The sequence below is a fragment of the Macaca fascicularis genome, chromosome 3 (genome assembly GCF_037993035.2).
Source record: "Macaca fascicularis isolate 582-1 chromosome 3, T2T-MFA8v1.1".
Classification (NCBI taxonomy): domain Eukaryota; kingdom Metazoa; phylum Chordata; class Mammalia; order Primates; family Cercopithecidae; genus Macaca; species Macaca fascicularis.
In genome coordinates, this window is record NC_088377.1 from 106,743,409 (window position 1) to 106,770,812 (window position 27,404).

Here is a 27,404-nt window from a genome sequence, read left to right on the forward strand (position 1 = left end):
CTTTGATTGTGAATTTAATCTGTTGGGGAATGTGGTTATTTGTCCTGTACTTCATCTCGGTGTTTTTATTTTTCCCTTTCTTGTATTTCCTATAAACTGTTGGCTAGATCTAAGGCTTAATTAGATTTGAGTTCAGTTTGAGGGATTAGGAATACTTCACAGGAGGCACTGGGTATTTTCTATTGCATCACATCATGAGGTATCTTATATCTGGTTATCTCACTTTTAATGGTACTAAGATTGATCAGTGGTTCAAATGGTATCAACCTGGCCAGGCGTGGCAGCTCACGTCTGTAATCCTAGCACTTTGGGGGGCCAAGGCGGGCAGATCATCTGAAGTCACAAGTTCCAGCCCACCCTGGCCAACATGGTGAAACCCCGTCTCTACGAAAAATACAAAAATTAGCCGGGCATGGTGGCACGCACTGTAATCCCAGCTACTTGGAAATCTGAGCCAGAAGAATCACTTGAACCCAGAGGTGGAGGTTGCAGTGAGCTGAGATCACGCCACTGCACTGCAGCCTGGGTGACAAAGCGAGTCTCCGTCTCAATGATAATAATAATAATAATAATAATTTATTTTGTAGAGATGGGGCTCACCATGTTGACCATGCTGGTTTCGAACTTCTGGCCTCAAGCGATCTTCCGTCTAGGGTCTCCGAAGTACTGGGATTACAGGCATCAGCCACCACCCAGCCAAGTTCAACCTCTTTTCTAAGAGCCAGATGTCATATAAGTTTAGCACTATCAATAACTGACATTCAAACCTTGAAATCTTGCCCCCAGGGGTAGCAATCTTCATAATAATGCTAGATGAACTTTCTCCTACCATAGAACTATAGTTGAAAGTCCATGTCAATCTTTTTACCATAAAGCACTGTAGGAAAAAAATGTACGATGAAACTAATTTTTTTAAGTTGTATTACACAAGGAAAACTCATCTCAGAGATTATTACCATGATTGGGAACCAAGTTGACAGATTTGGGAGGTCTTCACTATGAAGCTTTATGGAAATATCTAAGTCAAAAAGACTAGTAGGGAGTTAAGCATTATAAAAAAGACTACACGGCTGTCTCTAGGAGGGGGATCTGGAGCAGGGAGGGATGAGGCAAGGAGCAGCGGCTTTGCATCATAACCTCATCTGTGCATGTATTACGGCGACGTTACACCGGGCAAATAGGGAAGAAAAGTAATACAGTCAGCTGACAACGTCCCCCGCAAAAGCCTGTTAATTATATATACACGATTCCAGCCGGGCGCGGTGGCTCAGACCGGTAATCTCAGCACTTTGGGAGGCCTAGGCGAGCAGATCGCTTGAGTCCGCGAATTCGAGATCAGCCTGGGCAGCATGGCAAAACCCCATGATAGCGCCACTGCACTCCAGCCTGGGCAACAGAGTGAGACTCGGTCCCCCACCCCCAAAAAATTAGCCGGGCGTGGTGGTGCGCGCGGGAGCCTGAGGTGGGTGGATCGCCTGAGTCCGGGAGTTTGAGGCTGTGGTGAGCAGTGAACGCTCCACTGCACTCCAGCTCGGGTGACAGAGGGAGACCCTGACTCAAAAAATAAAAAAAGCTTCCATTGTTTTGTTCTCTTGCATCAGAATCCACTTGGTGGTGACTGAAAAGTCTTCAAAGAGGTTGACACGTCCGAGATGAGTCTGAAGTTTGGAGGACAGCACGGGACCGCGATTCCAAGGCGCCCAGGCTGAGAGCGCAGGCCACCCGCTAACCTCCACCCTGGCGCCCCGCCCAGCCGGCACAAAGCCTCGCGGGAGGTGGGGCCTCGTGACGTCACAGATACGCCCGCCCCCTTTACGTCGTGCTCTGAGGAGGCCAGGAGATTTCTGGCGGCGCCGGCGCCATTTTGCCGGAGCCTGCGACCGAGTGGGAGTGGAGTGGAGCGGCTGTGGTTGCCGACTCTTTCCTCTTCCCCACGGTCCAGTCAGCGGGTTAATTAGGCCATCGGCCCTCGAGCCGAGACTTGTCTCTTATTTAGTTCTGGGGAGCGCCTCGTCGACATGAGTGATGTAGAGGAGAACAACTTCGAGGGCAGAGTGAGTACAAAGCCGCGGGAGCCGTCTAGGCGGCGGCCCAATGCTCGGGGTTTCACGGGAACAAGCGCGGTCGGGCGGGGTTGCGGGTAGTCCCGCGAGGAGCAACCTCTGGAGCCATCGCGATTGCTTCCTCCCATCCCAAGATGGCTTCTGGGTTCCACTCCTTCCCCAAACACCACGGATAACACCCCTCCCCCTTTTTTGGAGGCTGATTGATACCTGGACTTCTGGGTCCTCTTCCCGCCCCGCCCCCGCATTGCTCCCGTCCTTCTCCCCACCCCTGAGGCTTCCTTATGTCTGCTCCGAGGTGTGGGTCCCGGTCGCGGTTGGGCGGGAGGAGGCGGCAGGGAGCTCCCCTCCGTCCGGATAGTGGTAGGTGCTTCCTGCGGTGGCATTTCTGGCGACCCCGAGCATCGTAGAGGGTCTCGGGGTCGAAAGTGCGCGGGGCTGTTTTCCGGGCGGGGAGAAGCTGGCGTGGGACTAGCTGGGGCCTGTGTCTCCTTGGCTCTCTATTGCAGTGAGCGGCCGCGTCTCTGTTGGAACCGGCGGCGTTGCGTCTATAAAGGCGAAAGCCTTGAGGTTGAAGGTGGGACGAGCCTAATGAAGTGGTTAGTCAACGACCGCACCGACCCTTAAGCGTTCTTAAGACGAGAGCTGTGAGGGGAAAACTACGCAAGGAGCCCTTTTCCCTTAATGTCCCTTCGACTTTTGCTTTCACTTCGAAATGAATGTGGAAATGCTTTCACGCCTTATTTTTCTAATTCCTCGATGTTGGGTTTTTTCTCTTCTTTATATCTGAACTTTTTAATGCTCTTCTTCCTATGACCTTTCATCTAAAAACTGACCACTCCTATACAGCTTTTTACGGTAAAAAGAAAAAAAACAAAAACTGTCTTTAATCTTACATAACTGAACGAATTCATTGGCTCAGTATTAAGATAACTAGTCAGTATGTACTGTTCTGTAACTTAAAAGATGACCTGAAAATTAACAGGCCCTCTCCCATTTCTCTTCTCACCCTATCCCCCACCGAAGAGGGCTCAGAAGAAAGTTTTTATTAATGTATTTGGGGTCAGAGAAATATAAACATCACAAAGAATACGCTATACCCAGCTTAAATGTACTGGAACGTTTTTCAGTGAGTTTCATTTCCAAAGTTTACCCTACATTGGGAATTGTAGAAGTGAGTTCCTGTGAAACTGGAAGGAAAACAAAAGCCCCATGCAACACGTTCCGGGCTGTTGTGTTGATGTTTATTCTAGTCACTAGGGGAAGCACATAAAAACAGTTGAGGTGTGTACTGGAGGGCGAATTTTGTCCTTTTTGGGAGTTCATGATATAAAGATCTAGAACCAAAAAGTCAAATCAGAAGGTCGGTTTAGGCTTTAGTTCTCTTTGAGGAAAGAGATTTAAAGCAATAGACTGTGATAGTTACCCAGTAGACTAAAGAAGTTGCCTTTCTTTTGATTGGAATTTTTTGGCAAAGTTTGGAGCATGGAAACAAATGAAAATTGAACTTGCTCATTTTTTAGGATGGTATATTGATTGCCCCAACATAACTTTCTAAAATCATGCAATAAGCATATATGATGGTAGTTGTAAAATGCTTCTTGTTTTGAAAATGTTGAGTAATTGTCGATAGAAAATGTGCTGTCCATTCATACATTTCTTCAATTAACTTTCATTATTAAAAAAATTGAGGGGTTGATGTTTGATTTGGTTTGTGGGGAGTGAAGAGAACTACTAGAGGGACCTTGTTTGCTTTTTTTTTTTTTTAATTTATCATGAAGTCTAGGAAAGGAGTAAGTTGCCGACAATTGTCACTTTTCCCTCCTAAGAAAGTAACATATCAAGATTCCCACCCACCAGCCTGGGCGACAGAGTGAGACTCCCGTCTCCCCCCCCCCCCAAAAAAAAAAAAAAGATTCCCACCCACTTTTAAACTAAAATATATGTAGGCATTAAAGATTTATTTAATAGAAATAAAGGGCCTTACGGCCCTTTGTGGTCATAAGAAAGACTTTTTTCACAAGTGGTACCCAAATGTATTTTCATGGAAATCAGAGAGTGCTTGTAGGCTCACCTGTTGTATCTTTTTATGTTTTGTCTTTTAGTTTTTATAGGTTGAGATAATTGTCTTTATTTGCAATTGGTTAAAGAATTAGAACAATGCCAGAAGCTTGTCTGGAGATGTCCTTTTTAAATCGTTTCTGGCCGGGTGCAGTGGCTCACGCCTGTAATCCCAACAATTTGGGAGGCGAGGCGGGCAGATTACTTGAGGTCAGGAGTTCGAGACCAGCCTGCCCAGCGTGGTGAAACCCTGTCTCTACTAAAAATACAAAATTAGCTGGGCTTGGTGGCGTGCGCCTGTAATCCCAGCTACTTGGGAGGCTGAGGCAGGAGAATTACTTGAACCTGGGAGGCGGAATTGCGCCACTGCACTCCAGCCTGGGCAACAGAGTGAGACTCTTATCTCAAAAATAAATAAATAAATAGGTCCATTAAAGAAATTTTAAGTGGAGATGTCCTTTGGAGCTGGGAGTGAAAGTAGCACTTAAGCGGTGGCTTTCGCATGTCTTGATAAAAGTAATGAGTTGTTTGCCTCAATACAGCTTCAGCCAAAATTGGGATTTTGAGCTCAAAAACTGTTAATGCCCTTCATAGAAATTAAGGGCAATGGAAATCTTTTCTTAACATTTTACACCTCTACCCCTAAAATTTTAAGAATTATACTTCATAAAAATGTGCAGTTTTCATACAACAGCCCAGTGTTGATAATAGAGGTTAATGATTCCTTATTGTTAGGGACCTATCTTGTAATTCCAGAGTTATTTATGTTTTCTACAGTTGAAGAGGAAAAATACCGCTTATTCTTGCCTCCTTTTCAGGATTTGTTTTGGCTTCTTGAGTAGCTGTAATATTTTTGAGACTCCTACAGGCCGGGCGGGGTGGCTCATGCCTATAATCCTAGCTACTTAGGAGGCTGAGGTGGGAGAATTGCTTAAACCCGGGAGGCAGAGAGCGGAGATCGCATCACTGCACTCTAGTCTGGGCGACAGAGCGACACTCTGTCTCAAAAAAAAAAAAAAAAAGGCAAACATTTTTCTGTACCAATTTGGAATTAAAAGTTTTGTGTGTAAAGATTTTTTGTTAAAGAATAGAAGAAATTGGGGGGAGGGTCCTTTTCTGAAATCTGAGAATGATAGGGATGATGACTACTTATTCAAAACCCAACTCTGTGACTGGCTTGTTTAAAACAAAACAAGGCCGCGCGCGGTGGCTCACGCCTGTAATCCCAGCACTTTGGGAGGCTGAGGTGGGTGGATCACAAGGTCAAGAGATGGAGACCATCCTGGCCAATATGGTGAAATCCCGTCTCTACTAAAAATACAAAAATTAGCTGGGCGTGGTGGCGCGTGTCTGTAATCCCAGCAACTCGGGAGGTTGAGGTAGAGAATCACTTGAACCCAGGAGGTGGAGGTTGCAGTGAGCCGAGATCGACCACTGCACTCCCCACAGTGCACTCCAGCCTGGTGACAGAGCAAGACTCTGTCTCAAAAAAAAAAAAAAAAAAAAAACCCCAAAACTTTTAAATTGGGCTTAAAATTTGTGTATGAAATTTTAAGATAAATGTGAGAGATGTCAGCATTTTGCTTATTCAGCATCTTTAGCAATTTAATTCCATATATCATCAAATTGACCTTACATAAGGGTAAAGCTTGCTTTCTTATAGTAGGGATAGTGTTAACCTAAGAGAGTCTTGGGTTTAATCTGTTTTCCTAAATTTAAGTACTATCATTTATCTGATTTTAATGCTTTCAATTGTTCTCCTCCCCCCTTCCATTTAAGCAAATAATTTGTAAACTTAAAAAAAAATTTAAATCTCGAATTTTTATATTTGAGGTTCTTTCACTGAAGGATGCTAATCTGCTCAATATAAGTAGATGGCAAGATTTTGAAAAGGAGCAGCGCAAGTAATTATACCCACAGTGCATAACTAATTTTACAGTTCTGTCATAGAGGCTTATACTTTGTACTACTCATTAAGTGGAATATAGAACCTTGAGATCTGAAGGAATGTCCAGGGATTCAAATATTTAGGGATGTGTGGTTTGGAAAACACTTTGTGGGCTTAATTTTGTAAATCCACCAAACTCTAACCTATGATGTAGCATAACAAGTGTGAAATATCATCAATAATCAGTATAGTAGTTTCTTAGAACTTGACTGACAGAAAACTTTCTTTGATAGTATCAGTGGGTGCTCATTCATTAGATAACTAAAAGATGTGTATTCACGTGCTAATGAATTAAAACTGATTGCTATTTGTTCATATGTCCTCACAAATTTAGCAAGACAGGCATGGAGGTGAAAAAAGATAGTAACAACCAGATGAGGGAAAGATTGTATACACTGAAGAAAAGTTGAGAGGAGAATAATAAAGGGAAATATGGTTTCCTTTCCCTCCTTTTAAGTTACTTCTATATATAGTTACATATAATCCTTCCTGTCCCATGACTTTCACCAAAGATGGAGTGACTAGGCCTGACTAATATGTAGAAGAAAAGTTGTGATTTTTCCTTGAAACCAGGACCCTATCATCTGACTTACCAAGATTCATAAATACTGTATAACACCAGAAGATGAGAACATAGAGAATGCTGTAACAGGTTCTTAGTAGTTTGGGTTTAGTTGCTATACGGTTAAACCACATTAGCCCTTAAAACAAACTTGTTTTTTCTACCTTTGAAATTGCCACTTATACATTAGCTTTTTGAACATTACAGTTGATCATGATATATAAGCTAGGAGACTTATGAACCACATTTAAAATCTGTACTAAATATTGTAAATTTTACAGGTAATTTCACAATTATGGTATGAGTTTAAATTTGATTATATGTGGGTGTCAGTTACTAAATCATTTATGATAAGACTATTCTAAACTTCAGAGAATAAGCAAACGTACAGTATTAGAATATGTTTGAGCCTTTGCAGATTAAGACCACATTGACTTCAGAATGCAGCATATAGGCATGCTGCATTTAAAAGAAGGGAAATTATGTTTAAATTTAACTAATATGAGCAGTTGCTATCTTCTTTTTAAGGGATTTGTTCTAATAGCAGTTATGGTTTAAGGAGAGAATGGAAGTGTTGCTTTAACTTCATGGGGTCTGTATAAGTATTCTACCATACCCAAGAGGAAGGAAGCAGAACTGTTCTTTCTATAGGCTGAGGTTGAGTAAATACAGGTTTTTTACAAGTCTTGAAGAATTTCTTTAGTAAATAGTAAGATGAATATTGTAAGGTATTTGGATAATTTAGGTACATTTCCCTTTGTTTGGGGTACTTGTGATTTTCCTGAATGCACTAGTGTGTATCTATGGAAATAGAGCTCCAATGTCATAAAGTGGCAGGAAAACACATTTTGAGTAAGTTTGTTTTACAAGCTTCTACTCATAGACTTGGACTTGAGTAAATTTGGCACTCTTAAATGGCACAGAATTTGCCTGGCCTTAATGTTAGAGTAAGTTACAGTATAGCATTTATATTGTTTATTTATTTTAATGGATAGCACATATATATATTGTATTGGAATTTCTTTTTATAGTATGACACAGGCTGTATTAAAAGACTGCAATTATTGTTTGCTGTAGAAATTGTTCATGTTCCTCAACAGTATGTACATGTATATAATAACCCTTTTCCTGATTTAAGAATAGTACGTGGTTATTGTGGTTATTCAGTGTGTAAAATACAACTCTGTTTTAACACAGACAATTCTTGACCAGCTTGTATTGGTTACACTGTAATACTTTCTTAGTATTAGTTCCCTCCTTTTAATTTTTGGCCATTTCCTTCAACCAACAGCAGGGGCATCTTGATAATAGAATAGTTTAATCAAGCAGGCCGGGTGCAGTGGCTCATGCCTGTAATCGCGGCACTTTGTGAGGCTGAGGCGGGTGGATCACTTGAGGTCAGGAGTTCGAGGCCAGCCTGGCCAATGTGGTGAAACCCCATCTCTACTAAAATAAAATACAAAAGTTAGCTGGGTGCGGCGTTGGGTGCCTGTACTCCCAGCTACCCGGGAGGCTGAGGCAGAATTGCTTCACCCCAGGAGGTGGAGGTTGCAATGAGAAGATTGTGCCATTGCACTCCAGCCTGGGTGACAGAAAAACTAAACAAGCAAATAATCATCAAAACAAAAACCTGTTTAAGCAGGTTATGCTGTTAAAAGAACTTTTCTGCCTGGCTTCTGCTTTATAGCGTGTAAGATAGACTGGAGGTCTATTTAAGATTTCCGTTAAAATTCATGATATGAGTTGAGTTATTAATCTGCCCATTTCAACTGGGCAGTGTATTTTTAATGGTTATTGGATGCAGGAGCCAGATTACTGAGGAAATGTAGGATTCTTTGACTGGACAGCTTTAAGAACAAGTAGTCTAGTGAAATAGGGCAGATACCACCCATTCCTAGCAATTTTTTTTTTGTTTGCAATTTCAATTCATTTTCCAAATTATGGATAGTTTTATGGATTTCTTTGAGAAAAAGTTGAAATTATTTCATAATGAAGACAAGTCAGAGAGAAAAGGATTAGTCTAGCATTTATCCTCTTTATATAAAGGACTTCTTATAGCTTGATTCCTAATGTAGAGTTCCATGAAAGTGGCATTTATTTGGTAACAGCTTTTGAGAAATGTTACTTTATTTCTAAATAATTATATACTTGGCAGTTTATTCTTCCAGTTAAGTTTACTAACAGTGTTACTGACTGATTTGTTAATTAAGTGTGTAAATTGTTTTTGAAAGTTAAAATGAAGCCGGGTGTGGTGGCTCACGCCTGTAATCCCAGCACTTGGGGAGGCCAAGGCAGGCAGATCAAGGGGTCAGGAGATCGAGACCAGCCTGGCCAACGTAGTGAAACCCTGTCTCTATTAAAAACACAAAAATTAGCTGAGTGTGGTGGCGCGCACCTGTAATCCGAGCTACCCAGGAGGCTAAGGCAGGAGAATCGCTTGAACCCGGGAGGCGGAGGTTGCAGTGAGCCGAGATCTCGTGCCACTGCACTCCAGCCTGGGCTACAGAGCGAGACTCCATCTCAAAAAAAAAAAAAAAAAAATCATGGTGACAACTTCGTAGCTAGGAAGAAGAGGACTGTTTTAAACTTAGATGTTTCCATGAAGAAATTTATGCAGACTTGAGATTTCCTCTGAGATAAAGAGAGAGAAGGGCAGACAACAAAGGAGGTTAGGTATTTGTGACACCTTTGATAATAAAAAGCAAAGCTTCTTTTAAAATAAATCTAATGTTGACCGGGCATGGTGGCTCACACCTGTAATCCCACACTTTGGGAGGCCGAGGCGGGCCGATCACTAGAGGTCAGGAGTTTGAGACCAGCCTGGCCAACATGGGAAAACCCCATCTCTCCTAAAAATACAAAAATTAACCAGGCAAGGTGGTGCATGCCTGTAATTCCAGCTACTCAGGAGGCTGAGGCAGGAGAATCACTTGAACCCAGAAGGTGGAGGTTGCAGTGAGCTTAGATGGCACCACTACACTCCAGCTTGGGTGACAGAATGAGACTCCTCCATCTCAAAATAAATAAGCTAACGTCTCTTAAAAAGACATTCTATCATACCGTAATGCTTTGCTGCTACTCCAAAACTGGGATTTAAAATTTGAATTTTAAGATGTTACTGAATTATTTTGTTTACTTTAATAAAAGGTTTTTATTTCCATCCTAGTAAAATTAAAGGATTGTAGTGTTTTACAGAGGAAAGCCTCCTGTGTATATATAAGAAGGACAGTAGCAACTTTCGTAGATGATAATCCAGCTATTGCTATTCAACAGTAGCATAAATGAATGTTATGTCATAAGGTCTATTTTGTAGAAAGGGAAGCCAAAAGAGAAGAGGGGAGTATGAGATGCTCTTATCTATGTGGTTAATGAACCAGTCTGTGAAACTTAAATTACAAGCAAATTAGCCATGCCTTTTTTTTTTTTAAATAAGATACTGAATATGCTGTTTTCATAGTTTCAGTGACTGAAAAAGCCCAGATTGCTGTGCCTGCTGCAGACATCTGTTCAGTAGTTTAGAGTATCTGAGATGCAGTGAAAGACTTGTAGGTAGCTAAATAGGAAAGGTTGGTATTGAGCGGAAAGGTAGCTGTGTATTTCAGTTTTGATAAATAAGTCTTGACATTAAACTTGAAGCAAAGGAAACATTTTCAGAAAGCTGTTTGAGTTGTGTGATAGTCTTAAGGCATAAATAAATTGGTATGAAATTACTTCTGTGAAATGGAGATAATTATTTACACTGATAATCAAGGCTTAACTGGACGGAAACCAAACTGTCTATCCTGTTTTGATCATGAGTGCCTCATATCTGTTTAAAAGAAAAAAAAAAAGAAAGCTTATGATCAGTAAGTTATTTTATTTGGAATGCTTTGATTTACATCCAATTTTTTCAGAAACCCATCACTTTTTGGATATAGGATATAGTCACTGAAGGGAGTGCCAGCATACATAAATGAATAAATTATGTAAAAACTGAACAAAACAGGTGGAATCAAAGATAAAGACCATGATATACATTTTGTACCTTCTTGCACATTGTGGTATTTCATGGATAATAGAGCATTTTAAAGTGATATGGTTGCAAAAATGTATATATCAGGAATTAATAAGCTAATGGGGAAATTTTAAGACTTTGATGCCTATTAGTTTTTTCAGTATGCTTGTTTGTCTTCAGAACATATTTTAAGTCAGAATGAACAAAGATAGTGGTCAAAGTTGAAAGAAGGTGTAATTTTACTGATTTTTTTCTTTTTGACTTACTTGAACTTTGATACGTGCTATGGGTGAGTTTAGATAGGTGTGTACAAATATTTCAGCCTGGGATGCCTTACTCTAACTATATCTTGATTTCTTAGCATAACTTAGTGAAAGCTTGTTTTAAGAATCTTCAGATTATAAAATAGTGAAAATTTAACAGGTGGGGGGAAATTATAGTTGTTAGATTTATGTTTGGATTATTTATATTAAAATTGCTCACATTTTAGGAACTAGAATGAAACATGGGAGGAGGGTGAAGAGTATGGTTAAAAAAACATTTAGAGAAATTTAGTAACTTCTCTGTTAGAAACTAGAGTTTTGAACAATTTTAAAGACTATAAAATTGTTTTTTTTTTCTTTTTTTTTTTTTTAAATTAGTTACTTGCACTTTACCTGCTGGCTTTTCCATTTGGTAGATAACATTCTGAACTCCAGCAGAGTTTTATAATCCCCACGTGCTTAAATATACTAAATGTTCTTTTTCCATTAAGGTTAATGTTCGTGAAGAAATTGAAGAGTTTTTTCCAAGAATGTGGAAGATAAATCAAGATAAAAGAAGGCTAATGAAAAGTATTAAAGATCAGAAAATTAAAATTGAATGGGGGAAAAAATTGAACAGAAGATTGGTCAGATAGAAGCACTTGAATTTTTTTTAAGGCTATTTTGAATTGTTTGAATTGGGGAAGAATACACGAAGTATGAAAAATGAAAAACTCAATGAAGAATGAAGAGAAGTAGAAAGCAAGAGTGAAGTAGAATTAAAAGAATCTGGAAGAATGAATGGGTCCTAGGTTAAGTAAATGTATGGTTTATGTTCCAGTGTCTGTATGATCAAGTTGTAGATGAATTTGCATGATTACTTAGTTAATAGAGAATTGGTGATCTGGTTCAAGTAGGGAATTATTGAGGACAGTTAGCAGTATTAACAATGGGTTATTATTGAGCTGAAATTTTTTCTGGAGGGTGTTGCCTAACCATTTGTTTTTCAGGAGCAATCAATATAAATAATTACGGTACTTTAAATGTTAGGTGTTAGGCATCTACATGACCAGTGCCATTTGTAATACTGTCTTCTTTGTTAGGAGTCTCGCTCTCAGTCAAAATCTCCAACGGGAACTCCTGCTCGTGTAAAATCGGAGAGCAGGTCAGGATCTCGTAGTCCATCGAGGGTTTCCAAACACTCTGAATCCCATTCTCGATCAAGATCAAAATCCAGGTAAGTCTGTTTAAGATAATACTTAAAATATTCTTCTGGGGTTTTTGAGGACAAAGCGGTGTTGGCTGCATTTTGTGTAGAAATTTCACAAAAGACTCAAAATGACGAAGTAGTTTTTCTCAGACTGCTCTTTGTAAATGAATACCATATCCCAGACAAAGACTTGGAAGTACGGCTTGAGCCCAGGAGTTCCAGGCTGCATTGACTGCACCACTGTACCACAGGCTGGGTGCCAGGGAGACCCTGTCACTGAAAAATAAGAAATTAAGAATAAAATCATCTCCTGGCCCAGTTAATATATTGGATAGTTGCAACCAATACAAATTATGTGTATATAGCCATCGATTTAAGTGTGTTTGGCATTTGATAATTAGTGTTTGGTTTCTATGCCAACAATATTTGCACAACAAAAAGGTGGTTTTCTGCATCGGAGTCTCACATGTAATTTAGTGCAGAGAAAGTTGATGTGTGTATGTTATGCTGGTTGGTCAGAACGATTGAGAAGCATTTTTAGGATTTACATTCCAGCTACATTTTTATCTGAAGATTCTGACTCTATGTCCATGGTAGAGCTCTGGTCAGATGTAATTGGGCAGAAAAGTCCTCAGCTGATTCGGGGTCCCACCACCATGGACAACAGAAACGCTATAGTGAACCGATGCAGAACCGATGCAAAGTCACTGTCAAATGCCCCAGGTGTACTGAGGTGGGATAAAAAGTTTTAAGACAGGCTGGGCGCAGTGGTGCACCTCTCTAATACCAGCACTTTGGGAGGCCGAGGTGAGTGGATCACTTGAGGTCAGGAGTTTGAGACCAGCCTGGGCAACATGGTGAAACCTTGCCTCTACTGAAAATACAAAAATTAGTTGGGCGTAGTGGCGAGCTACCTGGGAGGCTTAGGCAGGAGAAGTGCTTGAACCCAGGATGTGGAGGTTGCAGTGAACCGATGGCGCCACTGCCCTCCACCCTGGGTGACTCCCTTTTTTTTTTTTTTTTTTTTTTTTTTGAGATGGAATTTTGCTCTTGTTTCCCAGGCTGGAGTGCAATGGCGTGATCTCAGCTCACCACAACCTCCACCTCCCAGGTTCAAGCAATTCTCCTGCTTCAGCCTCCCTAGTAGCTGGGATTACAGGCATGTGCCGCTACACCCGGCTAATTTTGTATTTTTAGTAGAGATGGTGGGAGGGGGGGCTCTCCATGTTGGTCAGGCTGGTCTCGAACTTCTGACCTCAGGTGATCCGCCTGCCTCGGCCTCCCAAAGTGCTGGGATTATAGGCTTGAGCCACTGCGCACGCCGAGACTCCTTCTTCAAAAGAAAAAAAAAAAAAGGTTTTAAAACAGCCTGACCAGTTAGCTACTTCATTGTCATTTCTTGGGTGGAGGGTAGATTTTACGTCTTTGAACAGTCTACTTGCAAAGGGGCATGAGACAGAAAAATTGGTTAAAAGGCTGTACTTTTCTTGGGGTTAGCAACCATGCTGTTTTCTGTTACAGCAAGGGTCTAGCCCAGTGCTCGATTACTTACTACTCAGTTATTAAATTTATTATGTGCAGAATAGCACGGGCTAGAATTTGAGCATAGATATAGAAAGAAGCATGTTTTTGCCTTAGGGCCTTTGCATTTGCCACCTTCAACCTAGAACATTTTTCTCCTCATTTCATTTGATTGTCACCTGAGAACATTGAGTTACTCACATATCCTTTATTCCCTTACTATTAATTTTTTTATGTTATTTGTCACTGTCTAATTAAAAAAAAAAAGTAGCCGGGCGCGGTGGCTCAAGCCTGTAATCCCAGCACTTTGGGAGGCCGAGATGGGCGGATCACGAGGTCAGGAGATCAAGACCATCCTGGCTAACACGGTGAAACCCCGTCTCTACTAAAAAAATACAAAAAACTAGCCGGGCGAGGTGGCGGGCGCCTGTAGTCCCAGCTACTCGGGAGGCTGAGGCAGGAGAATGGCATGAACCCGGGAGGCGGAGCTTGCAGTGAGCTGAGATCTGGCCACTGCACTCCAGCCTGGGCAACAGAGCGAGACTCCGTCTCAAAAAAAAAAAAAAAAAAGTAGATACTCTTGAAGGGTTTTGTTTGTTTGTTTTTTGAGATAGAGTCCCGCTGTGTTGCCCAGCCTGCAGTGCAGTGGCACGATCTCAGCTCACTGCAGCCTCCACCTCCTGGGTTCAAGCAGTTCTCCTGCCTCAGCCTCCTGAGTAGCTGGGATCACAGGTGCCTGGCTGATTTTTTGTATTTTTAGTAGAGACGGGGTTTCACCATGTTGGCCAGGCTGGTCTCGTACTCTGGACCTCAGGTGATCCGCCCACCTCGGCCTCCCAAAGTGTTGGGATTACAGGCGTGAGCCACTGCGCCTGGCTGGAAGAGTTTTATTGTCTCACTTTCATTGCTGTTTAAAAGTAATAATTGATGTTAAATTAAGGGTTTTCTTACTTTTTTTTTTTTCTTCATTTAAAAATTTGGAACTGTAAATTGGTGCTAGCTAAAATGGGAAATATCAACTCTGCTAGTGTTATTACTCACCTATTGTGTTTCATAAGGTCTTCCCTCTAGTTTTATTCCTGTATTCCATATCCTCACTTTGTAAAATCATGCAAAAAATTTTTGCTTGATTACTTAACAGAAAATTGGTGATCTGGTTCAAGTAGGGAATTACTGAGGACAGTTAGCCGTATTAACAATGGGTTATTATTGAGCTGAAAAAAAGTAGAGACTCTTGAAGAGTTTTGTTTTGTTTTGTTTTGTTTGAGATGGAGTCTTACTCTGTTGCCCAGGCTGGAGTGCAGTGGTGTGATCTCAGCTCACTGCAACCTCCACCTCCTGGGTTCATTGAATACCATATAGAAGGTATTTTATATGACTGTCATCACTGCTGGTCTGTGTCAGTTAAGGGTGGGTCATATGAATGGTGGGTAAGAATTTGTTGAATTAGTTTTTTTTTTTTTAAGACGGAGTCTCACTCTGTTGCCAGGCTGGAGTACAGTGGCCTGATCTCAGCTTACTGCAACATCTGCCTCCCGGGTTCAAGTGATTCTCTTGCCTCAGCCTCCCAAGTAGCTGGGATTACAGGCATGGGCCACCACACCCCGCTAATTTTTTGTATTTTTAATAGAGACAGGGTTTTATCATGTTGGCCAGGATGGTCTTGATCTCCTTACCTTGTGATCTGCCTGCCTTGGCCTCCCAAAGTGCTGGGATTATAGGCTGAGCCACTGTGCCCGGCCTGTTGGATTAGTCTTACAGGCAAAGAAAGGACTGCAAGCAACTGGGAATTAGAGGAGATGAACTAGAAAAGCAGCAGTAGACAAGTGAGATGTTATAGAAAGTATCAATAAGTAAAGGCTTAGGCTGAGTGTGGTGGCTCATGCCTATAACCCCAGCACTTTGGGAGCACAAGGAGGGGTGGATCACTTGAGGTCCGGAGTTTGAGAGCAGCCTGGCCAACATGTTGAGACTCTGTCTCTACTAAAAATACAAAATATTTGCCAGGTGTAGTGGCACAGGCCTGTAGTTCCTCAGGAGGCTGAGGCAGGAGAATCACTTGAACCCAGGAAGTAGAGGTTGCAGTGAGCCAAGATCAGGCCATTGCACACTCCAGTCTGGGTTACAGAACGAGAGTCTGTCTAAAGGAAAAAAAAAAACATGAAGACTCAGAAATGTTAGCAGTTTTGGGCCGGACACAGTGGCTCACACCTGTAGTCCCGGCACTTTGGGAGGCTGAGGTGGGTGGATCACAAGGTCAGGAGTTCGAGACCAATCTGGCCAACATGGTGAAACCCCATCTCTACTAAAAATACAAAAATTAGCCGGGCATGCTGGCAAGTGCCTGTAATCCAGCTACTCGGGAGGCTGAGGTAGGAGAATCACTTGAACCTGGGGGGTGGAGGTTGCAGTGAGCTGAGACATGCCATTGCAATCCAGCCTGGGTAAAGAAGTGAGATTGTCTCAAAAAAAAAAAAAAAAGAAAAGAAAAGTTATCAGTTTTGATGGGCATTTAGGTGGTGGTTGAATTAGTTTAGCAGATGCTGAATTGCAGCAGGCTAAAGAAGGATGGGAAATGGAAATGATACTTAGCAGTGAGGGGAATGTAGAACTTTATGGGCCAGGCACACTGGCTTAACTGGGGAGGCCAAGATGGTCAAATTGCTTGAACCCAGGACTTCAAGACCAGTCTGGGCAACATGGCAAAACCCGGAAAAATATAAAAATTAGCCAGGCATGGTGGTGCAGCTCTTTGGGAAGCTGAGGTGGGAGAATTTCTTGAGCCCGGGAAAGAGAGGCTGCAGTGACCTGAGATCACACCGCTACACTCCAGCCTGGGCGACAAAGAACTATATGGAGAAAGTAGCAGAAAATCAAAAAGGATTTTGTTTGTTTGTTTGTTTTTTGAGATGGAGTTTCGCTCTTGTTGCCCAGGCTGGAGTGCAGTAGCACGATTTCAGCTCACTGCAGCCTCCACCTCCCGGGTTCAAGCGATTCTCCAGCCTCAGCCTCCTGAGTAGCTGGGATGACAGGCGCGGTCCACCACGCCCAGCTAATTTTTGTGTTTTTAGTAGAGACGGGGTTTCACCATGTTGGCCAGGATGGTCTTGATCTCTTGACTTTATGATCTGCCTTCCTCGGCTTCCCAAAGTGCTGGGATTACAGGCATGAGCCTCCGCGCCCAGCCTGTTTTTTTGTTTGTTTATTTTTGTTTTTAAATAGAAGTGTGGAGTCTTGATGTGTTGCCTGGGCTAGACTTGTCCTCCTGGGCCCAAGTGATTTTTCTTGCTTCATCTTTCGTGTAGCTGGGAACATAAGCACACGCCACTGCACTTAACTAAGAATCGAATGATTTTATTTATTTATTTATTTTGAGACGGAGTCTCGCTCTGTCACCATGCTGGAGTGCGGTGGCATGATCTTGGCTCACTCCAACCTCCGCCTCCTGGGTTCAAGCGATTCTTCTGCCTCAGCCTCCCAAGTAGCTGGAATTACAGGTGCCCGCCATTCCACGCCTGGCTAATTTTTGTATTTTTAGTAGAGACGAGGTTTCAACATGTTGGCCAGGATGGTCTTGATCTCTTGACCTTGTGATCTACCCGCCTCGGCCTCCCAGAGTGCTGGGATTACAGGCATGAGCCACTGCACCCAGCCAGGATTTTATTTTACAGCAATAGTTGGGTTTTTGTTTTTTGGTTTTTGTTGTTTTTGTTTTTTTTGAGTCTCGCTCTGTTGCCTGGGCTGGAGTGCAGTGGCCGGATCTCAGCTCACTGCAAGCTCCGCCTCCCAGGTTTATGCCATTCTCCTGTCTCAGCCTCCCGAGTAGCTGGGACTACAGGCGCCCGCCACCTCGCCTGGCTAGTTTTTTTGTATTTTTTAGTAGAGACAGGGTTTCACCGTGTTAGCCAGGATGGTCTCGATCTCCTGATCCGCTCATCTCGGCCTCCCAAAGTGCTGGGATTACAGGCTTGAGCCACCGCACCCGGCCCCCCTTTTTTTTTTTTTAAAGAAGATGGGGCCTTAACGTTTTTGTAAGGTTAGGTGAAAAGGGTGAATGTAGCGGGGCTTGACTGAGAACAAAGTGGAAGATGTGGTGACTTAAGTGAACCGGAGGAAGAATACCCTTTCCTCAGAAACAAGGAGGAAGGACCTCAGAATAGTTAGGAATACATGTATACTTCCTTGGAAGAGGGAAGGATGTTAGCCATTTTGTTTCAATATTTTTACCTAAATGTATTTCTCTCAAAGGTCGAGGTCAAGGAGGCATTCTCATAGACGTTACACTCGATCCAGATCCCACTCTCACTCTCATAGGAGACGATCTCGAAGTCGATCATACACACCAGAATACCGGCGGCGAAGGAGCCGAAGCCATTCTCCAATGTCTAACCGGAGAAGACATACTGGCAGCAGGGTATGTGGTTTATAAAAGTTAATGACTTATTTTCTCTTTCCTGTGTTTAGTCATAGCATGTCTTGCTTTTAGGAGAGCTTGGCCATTGTTTAGAAGTGATACTCTGGAAACATCCTTAATAAGCTGCTTTAGCTTTCAAAATAAAGGAAATACCACCATCTTTCATAAGCTTACATGTTTTATGACAAAGAATGCAAAGGGAGTATATTTTCTTTTTTTGAGACAGAGTCTTACTATGTCTCCCCAGCTGGAGTGCAGGGGTGCAATTTCGACTCACTGCGGCCTTAGCCTCGCGAATAGCTGGGATTGCAGGTGTGCGCCACCACACCCAGCTAATTTTTGTATTTTTAGAGATGGGGTTTCACCATGTTGGCCAGTCTGGGTCTCGAACTCCTGACTTCAGGTGATCCACCTGTCTTGGCCTCCCAAAGTGCTGGGGTTGCAGGCATGAGCTACCGTGCCTGGCTGGGAGTATATTTTTTTTTCATGACTTTTGAGTAAAAAGGAGATGAAGGCTGGGCACGGTGACTCACACCTGTAATCCCTGCACTTTAGGAGGCCAAAGCGGGTGACCTCACTCCTGAGGTCAGGAGTTCGAGACCAGCCTGGCCAACATGGTGAAACCCCATCTCTGCTAAAAATACAAGATTTAGCCAGGCGTGGTGGCTTACGCCTGTAATCCCAACTACTTGAGAGGCTGAGGCTGGAGAATCCCTTGAACCCAGGAAGTGGAGGTTGCAGCAAGCCGAGATTGTGCCACTGCATTCCAGACTGGCCTTGGCAACAGAGTGAGACTCTGTCTCAACAAATAAAGGAGATGATATTTGGGAAGAAATGTGTTCCAAGAATTCAAGTGAAAAGCATAAACTGAGTTGGGAATACTGGGATATGTTCAGAGTTTTTGATGGAGTAAGGGGGTCGAAGAAATACTAAAAACTTTTTAGTAATCATAGCTAACACTTTTATTCAGTACACTTCAAGCTCTTAATATTTCTGTGAGGCAAGTTATTGAGTCTTGGATATATGACATTGAAGGACTTTTGGTTTTGGTTTAGTTTTTGCTAACTGGCAGTCTAGATTTCAACCAGGCAGCGGAACTCTGAAGTTTTTAGAGCATGTTTGCATGCCGTGCTATACTTCTCCCACAGGATACTAACTTAAACTGGTGGAGCATGTCGTTATTTAATGTTTTGAAATCTGTAAATTTATTTCTAAAATCTGGATTGTGGGAACACTGAAAGAATATCCTTGCTAAAAAGGGAAAATGGGCCAGGCATATTGGCTTATGCCTGTAATCCCAACTACTTGGGAGGCTGAGATGGGAGGATTCCCTGAGCCCAAGGAAGCCAAGGCTGCAGTGAGCCGTAATCGGGCCACTAAACTCCAGCCTAGGCAACAGAGTGAGACCCTGTCTCATGGAAAAAAATAAGAAAATGGAGGAGAAGGGGTCTAAATCAACAATTACAGATGAAGTCAGATTAAGTACAAATCTGTAAGGGATGTAAAGCATTTGAATAAACAAGAAAGATGGTATTAAACTTTTTTTTTGAGATGGAGTTTCGCTCTTGTAAAAAGTAAAGATTCCTCTTCAAAGAGATTTTCCTCCCCATCTAATTAGAAATAAATAATAACTTCTCTTAGAAGCAAAATTTGTTCAAAGACCTGTGCTAACATTCTTAAATATCTGCTAGGCCAGGTGCGGTGACTCACGCCCATAATCCCAGCACTTTGGGCGGTCAAGGTGGGTGGATCACCTGAGGTTGGGAGTTCGAGACCAGGCTAACCAGCATGGAGAAACCGCATCTCTACCAAAAAATACAAAATTAGCTGGGGGTGGTAGTGCATGCCTGTAATGGGTAGTGTATACTGTGAATGGGTGTAGCTGCTTGGGAGGTTGCGGTGAGCCAAGATCGCACCATTGCACTCCAGCCTGGGCAACAAGAGTGAAACTCCGTCTCAAAAAAAAAAAGTACTAGCCGTAATAAAAAAAAAATCAATGTACTTTATGTTCTTAGCTCCCACAATTTAGCCTAAATATTTGCCCTAACATGCTTGTACAGGTCCAAATAAGCATTAGGTCATAGCCTGTTCCTCTTCTTTATTTAAAGGTGTTTTTACCTTTCTCAACATTCCATAAGTTACTTCCTCCTTCCTTTGTTCTCCTGCCTTTGCCTCTTTTAAAAAGTTCTAAGTTACTAGCCAATCAAGACAAATACAGAATGTGAAGTCCCGTTCCAACCAATAAAAAACAGACACAACAGTAAGGTAGACATATCAGATTATAAATGACCCTGTTTCCTTTGTTCAGTGTACTCTTGTAACAAAACTGCTGACAAGTGTACCCTTTCTCCAGAAAATAAAAATGGCCTTACTAAAAAAATGTATGTTCAAGTGGTACTTCTTTACAACACCAAGAAACAAACATTTCTAACACACTTGTCACCTAGGCTGGAGTGCGATGGCGCGATCTTGGCTCACTGCAACCTCCACCTCCAGGATTCAAGCGATTCTCCTGCCTCAGCCTCTGGAGTAGCTGGGATTACAGGCACCTGCCAACATGCCCGGCTAATTTTTGTATTTTTAGTAGAGATGGGGTTTCACCGTGTTGGCCAGGCTGGTGTCAAACTCCTAACCTCAGGTGATCCACCCGCCTCAGCCTCCCGAAGTGCTGGGATTACAGGATTTTTAGGATACATTATGAACGTTGCTGGGCTGGAGAGTAAGAACATTTTAATTCAGGCAATAGACAGAAAGCATATCCCAAAGAAGTCCTTGGGTGTACTGTGAATTGTAAAATACGGCTCATCTGCTCTAGTTTTCTTAAAATCTTACCTCTAAATTACTAGAAACAATATATTTTTTGTGTATTAGATGAGGTGTTCTAAACAAAGTATTTCTGTTTCTTTAATTTTGATTTTAATTTGGAGTTTTAAATAATGTTTTTATTCAATAGGCAAATCCAGATCCCAACACTTGCCTTGGAGTGTTTGGCCTCAGTTTGTACACAACAGAGAGAGATCTTCGTGAAGTATTTTCTCGATATGGACCATTGAGTGGTGTCAATGTGGTTTATGATCAGCGAACTGGACGATCTCGAGGATTTGCATTTGTGTATTTTGAGAGAATAGATGACTCAAAGGAGGTAAATTTGTCTTTTATATGCCTGATTATAGTACTGAATTAGTGTGAAAAGTTGATTAACAGACTTTTGTTTCTGTAAACATTGCATCCCTTTTTATTTCTTATTTATTTATTTTTTAAGATAGGATCTTGCGGCTGGGTGCGGTGACTCAGGCCTGTAATCCCACCACTTTGGGAGGCCGAGGCGGGCGGATCATGAGGTCAGGAGGTCGAGACCATCCTGGCCAACACGGTGAAACCCCGACTCTCCTAAAAATACAAAAAATTAGCTGGGCGTGGTGGCGGGCACCTGTAGTCCCAGCTACTCAGGAGGCTGAGGCAGGAGAATGGCGCGAACCCAGGAGGCAGAGCTTGCAGTGAGCCGAGATCACACCACTGCACTCCAGCCTGGGCAACAGAGTGAGACTCTCTCAAAAAAAAAGAGAGAAGGAGAGCCTGATTATTAATAGAACTTCTAGATATATACAAATATATATATATATATTTTAATTTAGAAGACAGAAGGTCTAATAAAACTAAAAGTATTAAGCTTCAAACTCCTTAAAATGCAATTTTATAAATCAATTACTATCAACTTTTAGTAAAGAGTAAGCGAGCCTAGGCCAGGTATAGCAGCTCACATCAGTAATCCTAGCACCTTGGGAGGCCACGGCAGCAGGAACAGTTGAGGCCAGGAGGAGTTCCGAGACCAGCCTAAGCGACACAGCAAGACTCCCTGCAAAAACTTAAAGCAAGCCTACCACTTCCTTTATAACACCTAATATGTTAGAATAGCACTATTTCAAATCATTGACATTGATTAGCGACAGAGCGAGACTCCGTCTCAAAAAAATAAAAGATAGGATCTTGCTGATTTTGCTTTGTTGCCCAGGCTGGAGTGCAGCCTTGACCTCCTGGGCTCAAGCAGTCCTCCCACCTCAGCCTCCTGAGTAGCAGGGACTACAAGCGTGGGCCACCATGCCCAGATAATTTCTTGTTGTAGAGATGAGGTCTCACTATGTTACCCAGGCTGATCTTGAACTCCTGGCCTCAGGTGATCCTCCCAGAGTGCTGGTTTTACAGGCATGAGCCATCATATGTGGTCTGTTGTGTCCTTTCTAATTTTGACCTGATTCAAACTCTGCCTCTCAGTGTTAACAGTTGGAGTGACCACAGTTTCACTTTTTTCAGTTATGCTCTCTGGTATAGGCATATCCTAATTGAAATCTGGCTGTGTAAAGTTAATGGAAAAAGTTAAAAGTTAATGGAAAAAGTATATATGTGTAAGTGTTCTCTTTTGAATAAGCCATAATGATGCTCCAAATAGGTGATTACGTTAACTTTAAAAATAATTCTGGGATGTTTAGGTTTGATATGTTTAATTTTGTGTCTATAACGAGGAAGGAACTTTGTTTTTCTGTTCTCTAAATGTTCATGTATCAGTCTGTTCAATAATTGAAAAATACTACAAGGAAAGAATTGATAATTTTTTAATGCTATTCTTGTCTAACACAATGAACTAATCAATGTCAATGATTTGAAATAGTGCTATTCTAACACATTAGGTATTATAAACGAAGTGTTAGGCTTGCTTTAAGTTTTTGCAGGGAGTCTTGCTGTGTCGCTTAGGCTGGTCTCGGAACTCCTCCTGGCCTCAACTGTTCCTCCTGCCGTGGCCTCCCAAGGTGCTAGGATTACTGATGTGAGCTGCTATACCTGGCCTAGGCTCGCTTACTCTTTACTAAAAGTTGATAGTAATTGATTTATAAAATTGCATTTTAAGGAATTTGAAGCTCAATACTTTTAGTTTTATTAGACCTTCTGTCTTCTAAATTAAAATATATATATATATTTGTATATATCTAGAAGTTCTATTAATAATCAGGCCTTTTTTTATTTTTTATTTTTATTTATTTATTTTTTTTGAGACAGAGTCTTACTCTGTCGCCCAGGCTGGAGTGCAGTGGCGCAATCTCGGCTAGTGCTTCAGTTTTTAATCATTTATGTCACAGGCAGTTTAATGCCTTAATTTGTCAGTATTATGACTTTTTTTTTTTTACTGTTACATATTTGTGATTTATATATATTTCTTTTCTCAAGAGATAAAGGTATCAATTTAGAAATACTAGGATATCTGAGCTGAAGTAAAAGTTGCAAAGTGCAAGCCAGAACAGTTTTTTTCTTCTTACTATTTTTTAATATGAAACATGTTTATCGCTTGATTCCACCTCTCCCCCTTCCACTTCTGGATAAAGCTAAAATGGCAGGCCGGGCGTAGTGGCTCGCACCTTGTAATCCCAGCATTTGAGGAGGCTGAGGTGGGTGGATCACCTGAGGTCAGGAGTTCAAGACCAGCCTGGCCAACACAGTGAAACCCCGTCTCTACTAAAGTACACAAATTAGCCGGGCATGGTGGCATGTGCCTGTAATCCCAGCTATTCGGGAGGCTGAGGCAGGAGAATTGCTTGAACCTGGGAGGCAGAGGTTGCAGTGAGACAAATTCGTGCCACTTCACTCCAGCCTGGGCAACAGAGCAAGACTCCACTCCATCTCAAAGAGAAGAAAAAAAAAAAGCTTAAATGGCAACTTTAAAGACAGGAGCAGTTACTTAGTGGCAGGTTTAGAAGTTCCTTTTAGTTCACTAGGTGACAATGTGTTACTTAAGGATTGGGTTGACTAGGCTTGTCAGCTAAATCGCAGTTTCTCTTTTCAGTTGCCTAGGCTGAATCCTCAGCTAACACAGGCATGTTGTATGGTTTCTTCTCTATGGCTGAGACTGCCTCCAGTCTTTAGGGACAGGCAATCTGAAGTGATTTGATTTTTTTCTTGTTTCTGGTTTTTTTTTGGGTTTTTTTTTTTTTTTTTTTTTTTTTTTGTGATGAGTTCTTGCTCTTTGCCCTGTCGCCTAGGCTGGAGTGTGATGGCACGATCTCAGCTCACTGCAACTTTCGCCTCCCAGGCTTAAGTGATCCTCCCACCTCAGCCTCCAGAGTAGCTGGGACAACCCCGGTGCACACCACCATGCCCGGCTAATTTTTGTATTTTTTGGTAGAGACAGGGTTTTGCCCCATTGCCCAGGCTAGCCTCAAACTCTGGACCTCAAGTGATCTGCCCTCCTTGACCTCCCCAAAGTGCCAGGATTACAGGCATGAGCCACTGCAGTTGGCTAAAGTGATTTTTTTTTTTTTTTTGGAGACAGAGTCTTGCTCTGTTGCCAGGCTGGAGGGCAGTGGCACAATCTCGGCTCACTGCAACCTCCACCTCCCGGGTTCAAGCAATTCTCCTGTCTCAGCCTCCTGAGTAGCTGGGACTGCAGGCGCACGCCACCACACCCAGCTAATTTTTGTATTTTTAGTAGAGATGGGGTTTCACCATGTTGGCCAGGATGGTCTCAATCCTGACACCTCATGATCCGTCCATCTTGGCCTCCCAAAGTGTTGGGATTACAGGTGTGAGCTATCACGCCCAGCCTAAAGTGATTTTTAAAATCTTTTTAAAATTTGTATCCCTTATTAACTAACTTCTCCCTGATTCTGAAAATTTCACTGAAGTGTCAAAGTTGTTAGAGTGCATGTGGTGAAGATAATAATACAAGCTCCTCACCTTGTTTTAGTAAGAAGTACTTAGAGGTTTTGTGTGTGTTTTTGGGGGCAGTGCTTAGGATGGGATGAGGGGAGATCAACATTGATTTTTGGAACTTCAAATGGAAAATGTGTTAAATTTTTGCAGCTTTGCTTTTACAGACATTTATGTGATGTAAAGTTCTTTTTAAAAATTGAACCGGGTGTGGTGGCTCATGCTTCTAATCCTAGCACTTTGGCAGGAGGATTACTTGAGCCCGGGAGTTTGAGACCAGCCTGGGGAAACATAGGGAGACTTGGTCTCTACAAATATATATGTGTGTGTGTGAGAGAATAGGAAAAAAATTGTTCCAGAAACAAATAATACTCTAAAGAGTTCTTTTCAAAGAGACATCTCTTGATCTTCAAGAATTAGGCTGTGCAAGGTGGCTCATGCAATTTGGGAGGCTGAAGTGGGAAGGCCACTTGAGGCCATGAGTTAAGAGACTAGCCTGGGCAACATATCCAGATCTTGTCTCTACAAAAATAAATGCTTGCAGGCTGGGTGTGGTGGCTTATGCCTGTAATCCCAGCACTTTGGAAGGCCGAGGCGGGCGGATCACGAGGTCAAGAGATCGAGACCATCCTGGCCAACATGGTGAAACCCCGTCTCTACTAAAAATACAAAAAATTAGCTGGGCATGGTGGCGCATGCCTGTAATCCCAGCTACTTGGGAGGCTGAGGCAGGAGAATCACTTCAACCCAGGAGGCCAAGGCTGCAGTGAGCCGAGGTCACGCCATTGCACTCCAGCCTGTGCAACAAGAGCGAAACTTGTTCCCATAAATAAATAATAAAATGCAATCCATTGAATGGAATACTGTTTAGACCCCTTCTCTACCAATAATTTTTGTTTTAATTAGCCAAGCATGGTGGCACAAACCTTGTGGTTCTAGCTACTTAGGAGACTAAGGCTGGAGGATTGCATAAGCCGAGAAGTTTGAGGCCACAGTAAACTATGATCTTGTCACTGCCAGCTTGGGCAACGGAGTGAGACCTTGTCTTTTCTTTTGTTTTGTTTTTAAATGACATTTAGTTTATAGGGCACTCTTACAGAGAAATATTTGTGGATACATAAAAATTGTGTAGCTTTTATTAGTTTATTATACTTTTATTAGTTCAGTCTCAGTAAAAGGCTGAAAGGCATTACCATAAATTTGTTCTTGTCTATTTATACCATCATTTCTTGACTGCTCACTGAGTCTTGTCAGTATACTAGACTGCAAACTAAAGAATAAGATTGGGGGCAGATTATAAAAAGAACCTGTATAAAGCTTAGCAAACCCTTTTTAATGTTCTGAAGTCAGTTTTTATAAGTGAAATCGCCGGAAACTAGAAAGTATGAAATGGCAGTCTACCTGGGCAACCTACAAAATTAGCTTGAAAAGACTTCAGTCTCCGCTCCCCTGTTGATCTCATAGAATGGGGAATGGGAATTGAACCAAAACTGGAAAATTATTTGGGAAAGTTTATTAACTACTGTTTGTTGATCTCATGGAGTGGGGAATGGGAATTGAACCAGAACTGGAAAATTATTTGGGAAAGTTTATTAACTATTCTTTCTGCTGAGTATATTAAAATGTGTTCTGGACATTGTTGAGGTCTAGAATTGTCTATACAGTGCCCTGTACAAGCTACATTGCTGTCATTTTCAAAATCAGGAGTTTATTTGGATTACAAATACTTTGTGCTTAATTTTAAGTAATGATTACTTCAAGACTGGTGAATTATATGTGACTTTCTGTGCCTGTTCTTTCTAGGCTATGGAAAGGGCAAATGGAATGGAGCTGGATGGTAGAAGAATTCGGGTGGATTATTCTATCACCAAGAGAGCACACACACCAACACCAGGCATCTACATGGGCAGACCAACTCAGTAAGAGTTCAAGTTTCCTAAGCTAAACTATGAAATCCACCAGAAATATGTGCAAAATTTTGATTACTCAGAAAAACTTTTTTCCTATAATTAGAATTGATTTTGGCAAGGGTGTGGGATTGAGACATGGTCTCACTCTGTGACCCAGGCTGGGCTACTGTGGCGCCATCTCAGCTCACTGCAACCTCTGCTTCCTGGGTCAAGCAGTCCTCCCACCTCAGCCTCCTGAGTAGCTGGGACTACAGGCACGTGCCACCACGTCCAGCTAATTTTTGTATTTTTTGTAGAGATGGGGTTTTGCCATGTGGGATTTTGCCTTGTTGCCCAGGCTGGTCTTGAAATCCTGGGCTGAAGTGATCTGCCCGCCTTGGCCTCCCAAAGTGTAGGATTGCAGGTATGAGCCACCATGCCAGGAGAGAGCTGAAAGTTAAATACATTGTTTTTTGTGTATTTCAGAGGTAAGATTTCACTATGTTGTACAGGCTGGTCTTGAACTCCTGGGCTCAAGCAATCCACCTGCCTCAGCCAGTCTTTTTATTTTTACATACATATGTTTGAGCAACAGGATAGATTAAAACTATCAAAAGTGCATCCTGGCTTTTTTTCCCCCCCAGCCTGGCTGAGCTCTTTGTACTGTACAAGCAGAAAAATTACTGAATACTAGAAAAATATCATAGGCTGTTTAAATATTGATTCTCTTTTTGTTCTTATGTGATTTGGGGAAGTCTCTGTGTTTAAGACAGATTTTATTGATTTTAGCATTTGTTAAAAATA

The 27,404-nt window shown here is 42.0% G+C and overlaps 1 protein-coding gene across 10 annotated transcripts in view; it reads left to right on the forward strand.

The window, feature by feature from the left end:
* Positions 1-1,866: 1,866 nt before the first annotated feature.
* The window catches only part of TRA2A (transformer 2 alpha homolog), a 28,744-nt gene continuing 3,206 nt past the window's right edge, over positions 1,867-27,404 (forward strand). For 2 of the 10 annotated variants that reach the window (XM_065542201.1, XM_074035353.1), the window contains exons 1-6: positions 1,867-2,054; positions 11,383-11,693; positions 11,974-12,107; positions 17,850-18,015; positions 20,969-21,157; positions 26,515-26,630. In XM_065542201.1, the coding sequence (XP_065398273.1) occupies positions 17,983-18,015; positions 20,969-21,157; positions 26,515-26,630 (338 nt within the window). In that variant the 5' untranslated portion in view covers positions 1,867-2,054; positions 11,383-11,693; positions 11,974-12,107; positions 17,850-17,982. Of the gene's footprint in view, positions 2,055-2,572; positions 2,922-11,382; positions 12,108-17,849; positions 18,016-20,968; positions 21,158-26,514; positions 26,631-27,404 lie in introns of all 10 variants that reach the window. The other 8 variants (XM_005595542.4, XM_045388919.2, XM_074035351.1 and 5 more) reach the window with 7 other exon arrangements.